General features: G+C 48.3%; 1 protein-coding gene across 4 annotated transcripts in view; it reads right to left on the reverse strand.

Annotated features, from left to right (window-relative positions):
- Proc (protein C, inactivator of coagulation factors Va and VIIIa) overlaps positions 1-7,884 on the reverse strand; it is a 14,418-nt gene extending 6,534 nt beyond the window's left edge. Inside the window, exons 1-7 of one of the 4 annotated variants that reach the window (XM_021150696.1) lie at positions 7,730-7,806; positions 7,143-7,207; positions 5,435-5,525; positions 4,421-4,584; positions 3,295-3,319; positions 3,038-3,175; positions 2,809-2,943 (exon numbers count right to left, since the gene is read on the reverse strand). In XM_021150696.1, the coding sequence (XP_021006355.1) occupies positions 2,809-2,943; positions 3,038-3,175; positions 3,295-3,319; positions 4,421-4,584; positions 5,435-5,525; positions 7,143-7,148 (559 nt within the window). In that variant the 5' untranslated portion in view covers positions 7,149-7,207; positions 7,730-7,806. Of the gene's footprint in view, positions 1-2,808; positions 2,944-3,037; positions 3,176-3,294; positions 3,320-4,420; positions 4,585-5,434; positions 5,526-7,142; positions 7,208-7,377; positions 7,632-7,729 lie in introns of those variants that run through there. The other 3 variants (XM_021150697.2, XM_021150694.2, XM_021150695.2) reach the window with 3 other exon arrangements.
- Positions 7,885-10,303: the final 2,419 nt, after the last annotated feature.

A 10,303-nucleotide genomic window follows, 5' to 3' on the forward strand; every position in this document is an offset into this window, starting at 1 on the left:
GCACTCACTTTGTAGACCAGGATGGCCTCGAACTCAGAAATCCGCCTGCCTCTGCCTCCCAAGTGCTGGGATTAAAGGCGTGCGCCACCACGCCCGGCAGCAGTTTCTTAGGAAGATGGAAATTGATCTACCTCGAGATCCAGCTATTCCACTCTTGGGCCTATACCCAAGGACACTGCAGCCTACCACAGAGACACTTGCTCAGCAGCATTCATTGCTGCTCTGTTCCTCATAGCCAGAACTGGAAACAATGGAGCTGTTTGTCAGTGGACGAATAGATAAAGAAAATGTGGTACTTTACATGATGAAATATTACTTAGTTCTAAAGTAAATAAATAATAAATAAATAAAATAATGGAATTGGCAGAGTAATAGATGGAAAAATTCATCCTGAGTGAGGTAACCCAGACCCAGAAAAACAAATATGGTATGAAATCTCTTAAATGAGGTTAGGTAGAGGGTAAGGGACTACAGGGCGGGAGAGATCTCCCTAGGAAAGGGGAATAGAACAGATAGTTAGGGGCAGACTTGGGGAAGGCCTGGAATGGAACAGAGGGAGGAGGGAATGGGGGGGGTAGCTAAACTCAGAGCCATTTGAGGGACTGTACAGAAACCTAACACAGTTGAAGTTTCCTATAGTATATATGTATATGAAGGCAATCTAAATGAAGTCACCAAATAATGAGGGAAACAGGAGCCCAACTCTCTTGTCACCAAAGTAAGTTTCCAGTACCAGGAATGGGTTACATCCAGTTGAGTTCTTTGCCAGGTGCCCATTCCACGAAACAGAACCCTTGCCCAATGCTGCCCTTTCATGGCCAAAAACCTGAGCCTGGATAGGCTAGGAATGTAGGGGAAACTAACTACTACTCCTCTGCTAAAGGAACACAGCAGCAAAATGACTCCCAATGACGTTCTGCTATACCCATAGATCAGTGCCTTCCTAGCCGTCATCAGAGAAGCTTCCTCCTGCAGCAGAGGAGACAAATAGAGAAACCAACAGTCAGACAACATACAGAGAATGAGAGACCTTGGCATGCTCAGTCCTTAAACGGATGTCTCCGTCAAATCCCTTCCCTCGGAGTTCAGGGAACTCTGCAGAAGAGGAGACAGAAAGAGTTTAAGAGCCACAGGGGATGGAGGACACCAAGGAATAAAGCCCTAGACATGACATATGAGCTCACAGAGACTGTGCTGAGGGCATGGGTAAAGAAAACACACACCCCATTCCTAGCCCAGAAGCTATCTCCTATTGATAGCCACTTATACATGAAAAATAAGTTCTCCCCAAGGGAGTTGTATTGGGAAGACAATCCACTCTTGAGGCTTGGCCCCATGCCCAGCAGTAGATGGCCAACATAAATTGAAGTCAAGGTCATCTTTGGAAGGTCTTTCTTTCTTTCTTTCTTTCTTTCTTTCTTTCTTTCTTTCTTTCTTTCTTTCTTTTTTTCTTTCTTTTGAGACAGGGTTTCTCTGTGTAGCCCTGGCTGTCCTGGAACTCACTCTGTAGACTAGGCTGGCCTCGAACTCAGAAATCCGCCTGCCTCTGCCTCCCAAGTGCTGGAATTAAAGGGGTGCGCCATCACACCCGGCTTTTGGAAGGTCTTTCATTATGTTGTCAGGGCTTTTGTTGTTGGTCCTTTGCATATGCACATTGGCTTCCAGTTTGGGGATTTTATGGAGTTCCTGTGTGTGCAGATGTCTCTGCATCTATATGCATTTCCCATGACTTTTTTTCTCTTTATTGTTTTCTGTTTTGTCATATTTTGGTTTTTAAAATTTATCTTATTTTATTTTAGTATTCCTTAGATACCTGTTTTCTAAGGAGAGACATAAACTGTGTCGATCCAGATGGGAGTGTAGGTGGGGATGAACTGGGGGGGGGGTGCGGGGAGACTGTAATCAGAATATGTTGTGTGAAAACAGGCCATTTTCTTTTTTAAAAAACAGGTTACATGTTCACATATTTATTTTACACAGATTATATGTACAATATTTTAAATTTAAAACTCTTAATATTTAAGTTCTAATCAATATAGCACTTTACTAAAGTTTTCCCTATATTTTTATAGGGAAAAAAATCTACTTTTGGTAAAAGAAAATAAATCTTAAAATGTTCCAAGAACCAAGCCTGGTGACACAGGCCTGTTGTAATCCTTGGTAGTGGGGAGGTTGAGGCAGGAGGATGACAAATTCAAAGCCTGCATGAACTACAGAGTTGGTTAAGACCAGTCTGGGTGACTTATTGAAATCTTGTCTCAAAACAGAAAAGAAGGAGGACAAAGGAGAGTAGAAAGATGGCCACAGCTGGAAAGAACATCTGCTTAGTATGTGGCCACGCCCTAGGTTCAACCTCTAGTATTGAAACAAAAGAAGTACAAAGGATGAGAAGAGCCATGGCCTGGAAAACACACTGAGCACCATCCAAAGACCTGGAAACCCCCGACTTAAACTGTACACATTAGTAAATTCATTCCAAATAAAAACTCAAGGAAAATCTAAAAGGATGACAGAATCAGGGTTCTGTGAGGAAGCAAAACATTCAGGATAGACGGAGGAAGACACTGATGACTTAGTTTCTAGGTTAGCTCAGTGTGTGTGTGTGTGTGTGTGTGTGTGTGTGTGTGCGCGCGCGCGCGCTCGGTAGAGGCACAGAGACAGGCAGACACAGAGACAGATAAACAATTGTGTTCCCGGGTATGTCTATGGGTACATGAAGACTGACAGTATCTACAGGGTCCGGGAAAGGGTGGTCTGTCCACCTGTCTTAGGCCCCCAAGATGTGCTTGCTCTCCCGCCTTGACTCACCAGTAGACTTGCAGCGCATGTGGTCGTCTGCCAGCTCATAGCCCGGGGCACAAGCGCAGCGCCGCCCGTTGCTCTCCTCCAGGCAGTAGTGCAAGCAGCCGCCATTGTTCCTCCGACAGTTCTGGAAGCGCAACTCTGCAAGACAAGGAGAGTGCAGACAGCTCTTGGTGGCCCTACCGTTCCAGATCCCACCTCAGCCCACCTTGCTGCCTCGCTGAGGTCCTCTCACCCTGCTGACAGAACTTGCCCTCCCAGCCCTCATCGCAGCTGCAGCTGAAGCTGCCTATGCCGTCGATGCAAGTGCCATGCCCGCAGCATGGGCTGTCGCACTGGTGGTCCAAGGGTGGAGCTGAGCACTGGTCACCGTCTGCAAAAGACAGCGGGATGGGGCAGGAGGAGATGTGGATACCTTCATTTTCCTCTCCAACCTCCACTGACCCTGGAGTAAGCCTCAACTTTCCATCCAGGTGCTTAGAGCTCACTCACCAAAGTACTTGATCCAGAAGGCCAGCTGTCGGGGGAAGAAAAGGTAGAGTGTCAGGGCCCCAGCCTGGCTACCTAGGGGAAGCCCACAAGGTATTCCCTCCTCCTGAATACGAGGTGTCTAGTAGGGGAAGAGCTTCCAGACAAACATTTGCCGTAGTGCTCCTTGCTGCCCACCCCGCAACACCCCTTTCCACGCAGCTGGATCTCTGCCCACGGGGTCATCTACTCCCAAATCAGCATCCTCTGCAGAAAGTACCTTAATCCCTTACAGGGCTATTCTGCCTCCTTCAGCCGGATCATCCCCCTCCTAGAAACTGACTGAGGCCCAGAGTGCCCCATGGGGACAAACATTAAAGAGCTTTGATCAGGGATGGAGAGATGGTTCAGCGGTTAAGAACAGTTAATGGCGGCTCTTGAGGTCCTGAATTCAGTTCCCAGCACCAACCACATGGTGGCTCACAACCACCTGTAATGGGATCTGATGCCTACTTTTGAAATGCAGGTGTACATGCAGGTAGAAGACTCATACATAAAATAAATTTCAAAAAAATGTCTACCTATCTTTATAACATTTTGTTTCTTTTATTTATTTACTTATTTTTATTTATTTAATGCTTATTAATACACTGTCGATATCTTCAGACACACCAGAAGAGGGCAACGGATCCCATTACAGATGGTTGTGAGCCACCATGTGGTTGCTGGGAATTGAACTCAGGACCTTTGGAAGAGCAGTCAGTGCTCTTAACCGCTGAGCCATCTCTGCAGCCCCATAAAATAAATTTTAAAAAAAAGTATTTTTTAAAAAGGGGTTTGATCACCTCCTCCCACCCCACCCCCCAAACATAAGGTGTAGGTCAGTGTGAAGGAAAGAAAGATCACCTGATCATAGGGAGGGAGGGACAGAGACAGGCAGTAGTGGCCACTGGAGGGCTGCCCAGACTCTCTATTCCTGATTTAGTTCCTATAGTCCCCTGTGCAAGCCCTTAAATAAGATCAGCACCCACATGACAAACCAACTCTTATGACTCCAAAAAGGACCTCAATGGCAGTAGCCATGCCTTTTGCTCCTCTAGGTCCCATCCAGCCACCAGCCCACCCTCTGCCCCTAGCCTTGTGACCTTACTGTGTCTTCCACATTTTGGAAAATCTCCTGGGCCTCCTCAAAGTCACAGATCTCCTCCATACACTCCCGTTCCAGGCTGCCTGGCCGCATCTCTTCCAGGAAGCTGTTGGCACGTCTGACCCGAAGCACCTGGTGGGCATGCTTGCTGCTGGAGAACACTGGGTCTGGTTTGGGATGGGAGTCATTGTGGTGGAGGGACCCAAGAGGGGCCGAGAGGGATCAGCAGATCCCCTGCTAGAGAGAACCTGGGAAGACCTCAGCCTGATCCCTTTGGTCTTATTCTAATTCCCAGGAGGGATGCTGGGGCCTGCTTTTATGCTCTGGTCCCAGGTCCCCATGGGAGAACAGCAGTTTAGATCTTGCAGAGTATGAGCTCTGAAACAGACAGACAGACTTCCTTTCAGGACATGCCTAGGATACTCAACATGGTGTCTTTGTGTAGAACGTAGTGGTTAGGGGCAACGCCAGAGCCTGCTGCTGCCATTCAAACTGCAAAGTCGTATGTGCGTGAAAATAGCCTTGCATAATGTTGTCTAATAATAAATAAATAGCAGTGAAAGAATAAGACTGCCAAATGGAATCTGTCTTCCATGTCTCCCAGCGTAGCTGAGTGAGCCTGTCCTGCCTCTCACCTTCATTTCCCACAGCCTCTATCATTCAGTCCCCATCTCTTCCCCTTGATCAGGGGGAGAACAGGTGGAGATCAGAAAGCTATCACTCAGTGTCTCTGAGGCTCTCAGAGACACCTGACAGGTAGGAGAACAGCTAAGAGGGAAGGGCCAAATCAGAAGCCTGCATGAAGGGCTTTAGCGGTGCGCATAGAGGAAGGGCCAAGGCAGCAGACAGCTGGTGGGCAGGGCAGACTAGAAAGGGGCTTGGTAGGTAGATAGGGCAATAAGGAAGAACACAGTTCAAGAGGTAGGGGGGGGGAGGAGTGGGAGGAACGCTAGAGAGGTCCTCAGAAAGCCCAGTGGAGGCTCTGAGGGTCTTGCAATGAGGTGGAGACAGTCTTACCAGGATAGGCGAGTGTGCTAGATATTCCCCAGGTGGACATGAGCAGCAGGAAGACTCTGAATTGCCACATCCTGGAGCTGCTGACACCTGTCTGAGGAGAACTTCTAAGCTCCAAGGATCCACACAGCTGAGCTGCTCCCCGCCCCACCCCCAGCTCCCCCCAAAGTAGAATGAAACGGCCATTCCTGAGCAGGGGAGATATCTTAGTCAATAAAGCCCTTTCCGTGCATACTTGAAGACTTAAGAATGATCCCCAGAACCCATAGAAAATTTAAACAGAAATCTAGGTGTCTGAGGCATGTTCTTGTAATCCCAGGACTGGGGAGGCAGAGATAAGCAGATCCTGTGGATTGCTTAGGCCAGCCACCCTAGCCTGCTTGACCAGCTCCAGGTGACTAGCTCCAGGCCATCCGGAGGCCCTGTCTCAAAAAGCAAGGTAAATAGCTCCTAAAGAAAATGTCTGAGGTTGATTTCTTCACACACACACACACACACACAGAGCAAGGAAGGAAGGAAGGGAGTAAATCTGGGAGTGGGGTACACGGTCCACAGACAGACAGTCTCGTGGCCTTTAGAGCTGGGCTTACTCTAGGTACATGAAAGCAAAAAAAAAAGTCATTGCCTGGGGCAAATTCCATTTCCTACTGGGGAGAGAGAGAGAGAGAGAGAGAGAGAGAGAGAGAGAGAGAGAGAGAGAGAGAGAGAGAGAGAGAGAGAGGTATTTAACAAGATGTTTACCTGCTCCATGCCTCAGTTCTGTCATTTATAAAATGGATAGAATAGGTTTCTTCCATAAAGAGTTGTTGGAAGGGCTGGAGAGATGGTTCAGTGGTTAAGAGCACTGACTACTCTTCCAGAGGACCTGAGTTCAATTCCCAACAGCCACATGGTAGCTCACAACCATCTGTAATGGGATCTTATGTCCTTTTCTGGTGTGTCTGAAGAGAGCAATAGTGTACTCATATACATAAAATAAATACATCTTTTTAAAAAACAGAGAGAGAGTGGGGGGCTTAAAAAAAGAGTTGTTGGAAAACAAATAGTAGCCTATGTGAAGCTCTTTCTTGTGTGCACAGATTTGTGCACACGTGTTGACCAGGGATAATCCGACTGACTGTCCTTCATCCTTCCCCAGGCAATGTCTGTTTTTTTTTTTTTCCCCCTTCCAGGTTTTGTTTTGTTTTGTTTTTGTTTTTTTTGTTTTTGTTTTTTGGATGGCCTTGGCTACTTTTTGGCTATCCTGGAACTTCTATGTAGACCAGGCTGGCCTTAAACTCCACCTGCTTCTGCCTCTCGAGTACTAGCTCTAAAGGGGTATGCCTGCCATCATGGCTTACTTCTACCTTATTGTTTGGGACAAGGTCTCTCACTGCCTGGAACTCATCAAGTAGGTTGGCCAGCCAGCAAGCCCAAGGGATCCACTTGTTTCTGCTCTCTAGCACTAGGATTGTAAGTGTGTGCCACCACAGGTGCTTCCGAACAAACAAACAAACAAACAAACAAGTACAGGATACTGGAGGGTTGCAGTTCAGGAGGAGAGAATGTACTTGGCATGTTTAAGATTCTGGGTTCAATCCCGAACACTAGAAACCACACTACACCACACGCACACACACACACACACACACACACACACACACACACACACACACACACACACACACACACACTGGTCACTGTTACAAGAGGAAGGCATTAATATTCTCACCTCCATTTCATGGGAAGGGACCCAAAGGCTTGGAGGAGATACGCAGCTTTGTCACAAGCCTACACCTAAGAGGAGGGCAGAGTTTGGCTTCAAGGCCAAGCCTATGTGGCCCCAACTCTGGAACCTTAACCCCTGCCCCCAATCAGTAATCAAACCACAAGGCCTCTAGTGTCCCCCAGACCAGGTTGGGCAGGCCCGCCTATCCCAGCTGCACAGCCCCTCCTGGCCTCCTCACTCTCCGGCTTTGCTGGCTTCCGGAATTGTAGAGTCCACCTTAGAGAACAGGGCAGAGGGGAGTAGTGGGGTTCTGAGTTTCAAGATTGCTCTGAGGATGGTTCCTGATCATAGGGAGCCCTTTGACTGCTGTCCACTTGATCCACAAAATCTCATGTGTCGAAATGGTCACCTGGATTGTAGGGAACCCATGCCTTGGTCCAGACAGAGTTTGGGCGCTCGTTTTCCTTGGTCCCACATTTCAGTCTGCCTGGAGAACCTTAGCTCAAGAACGTCACCTTCCTCCCAGCTGGACTTTCCTCCCCTCCCCTCCCTCCACAGTCCTTCACAGTCTTGCCTTGAGGGGGACTTACAGGCGTGGGCCAAGGAGAAACTGCAATTTCGTCCAGGTAGCGCCATGTCAGTCTGGGAGTCAGGTTAATCCATAACCACAAATATTTGCTGAGCCCTTGGTGCCGAGCCTCCCTCTCCCCAGACAAACAAACAAGAGGCTTTCTGATCCCAGCTCTGGAAGGCTCCATGTGCCCAATGCTCACCTCTGCCTACCGAAGGAATTGTCTATCAGAAAGGGAGGGAGAGAGAGAGGGTTGAGCGTGTTCAAACTTATTGGCAAATGTGGTCTCATTTTAGCCCGCAGTGACTGAGGGATGAGAACCTTAAAAGAAAACAAAAACCAAAACAACAGCAACCATAAACAGATATAGCTTGTTCGTGGGTAGCACACTCAAAAATAATTACATATATCACCAATCTAGGATGCCATCAGTGATAAGATGTCCCCTCTATTTGACGGGGCAGGGGACGGGGACGGGGACGGGGGTGGGACTCAGAAGTCTTCCTTACTTGCCCTGATTGATGGCGTTGGAGGGAGGCAGGCCTGTACTAGAACAAGGCTTCTGACTCAGCTGGCCACTTTGTGAGCTAGTGAGAGAAAGGAGTGACTCCGGGAAACTGCCAGAAGCTCCCAGCTGAGAAGTCTGGAAAAGAGCTATGCAGACGTAGCCCTTTACGTTTTGTAAGCTGCCAGGGTTCCCTAAGCGCCTTCCTTCGTTGTGACTAGCTGTACAGGGAAACTACCATTTTTTTCCCTTCCCTAATGCTCTTGGTGACCTTGCTGCTCCACAAAGTCCTCGCTCAGAATGGGGAGCTCGGCTCCAAGGGGGTTCATCTGTCTTGGGTACAGGGGGGGTGGGAGTTTTTGACCCAGGGAGCCAATCAGATTTTTCCATCTTGGTATGGAGGAATAAGATCTTAGTAAACTGATTAGGTGTGAGACTATTCAGAAAACTGAAGTGGGAGGAGCGGTGACACAGACACCAGAGTGTCCCCCCCCCCCGTCCCCCCAACACACACACACTGGAGGTGAGGTGGGAGGCTTCCAAGACAGGAAGTAGGAAAGTACTGGGATGGGAGGTGAGATGGAGTGTGAGGTACTCAGAAATAAACTTGTGGGAAGCCGAGAGCCAATAGCTGTCTGCAAGCGGCTATGGTGGCTGCCTAGAAAGGGGGCACCGAGTTCCTGGTCACTCAGGCATTAAAGGCCAAATGCCGCACAAGCATCTGCTTGTGCACCCTAGAGAACTTTTTTGTTTCTATGCAACGGCTCTACCCAACTTTCCAGGAACTTGTGAAATAAACGCTTGCTTGTTGCAGGTGTTCTTGCACCAGATGTGACCCCCTACAAGTCGGCGGCCGCCCTTTTCCTACCCTACCAAACACCAAAGGATGTCGAGTGGACACGCGGCTCCCCTCCGCTTCCACTACTTCCGACTTCGTTCAAAAGGTCAGTTGTTCTCTGGCAAGCCTGGCAGGATGTACATGCTAACCCCAACCTGCAGGATGGACTCTGTCCGAGGTGACAACGTCCAAATCCCGAATGAAGCTTGGGAATTGCCGTGCCGATGTGTTCATTGCCAGGGAGTCATGCAGGCCTGGCAGGCTGCCTGGTGGAGATCCTTACACTTCTTCAGCAGAGCCTGTGACTTTAGACCTCCTGGAGACTCTGTTTGGTGTTCCGTGCTAGCCTCCAGCAGCGTGTCAAGGGCGGTGAGCCTTTTTGCCAGTTGCTGGCAGGGAACAGTCAGTGCACCACTCTACCGCAGCTATATTGTACCAGGTTGAGGTCCTGGGTGGAGTCAGCCTCTGATTCCCCCTTGCCGAGAATGTCTCTCTCAAGCGCACCCCAATTCAACCAGATCTACTGCAAATATAGCAGCAGGACTTGGCGGGGGAGGGGGTGGGGTGGGGTGGGGACAAGGAAGGGCAAGACACTTGAGATTCCAGAATAGAGCCTTGAACTCACCTTATGAGAAGAAAGACATACTAAGAGTAAAAGGGGAAGGAAAAATTTGGAAGGCAGTGAGAAATGCTGTTGTCTGAAACTTCTCAGCTCAGGACCAGAATCCCAGTGTTAAATGCCCTGCCCTTGACTACCATGATCTGATTTCTACCCCTATGATATGTGGCATAAGTAGACTTCTTAAGAAACACCATTTTCACTTGCCTCTGTCACTTCTGCTGGTCTCTTCTTACTGCTGAGTTGCTCCATGGCATGAACACGGCTCGGTTCAGCTACGCACTTACTAGTTCTTGGCCCCTATTAAACGCAGATGCTTTAAATACAGGTGCCAGAACACTAGTGTGTAGAGTTTTGGGTAGGCATACATTTTCATTTCCTTTAGGTAAATATCTAGGAGAGGGTTTGATGAATCATGCAGTGATTTCATGTTTACGTTCACACCACATTTTAAAGGTCAAAATGTTTTCCAGATGGTTACACAAAAATATGCATGCCCACTGTGATGCACAGCTGGTCTACTTAGCTTTTAATTTCATTAGATGTTGTCATTTGTTTTCATTTTTTATTTCATTATTTTTATTGAGTGCATGTGAGCACACATGCATGTCTGTAGAAGCCAGAGGACAGC

This window comes from Mus caroli, chromosome 18 (genome assembly GCF_900094665.2).
Source record: "Mus caroli chromosome 18, CAROLI_EIJ_v1.1, whole genome shotgun sequence".
NCBI classification, from domain to species: domain Eukaryota; kingdom Metazoa; phylum Chordata; class Mammalia; order Rodentia; family Muridae; genus Mus; species Mus caroli.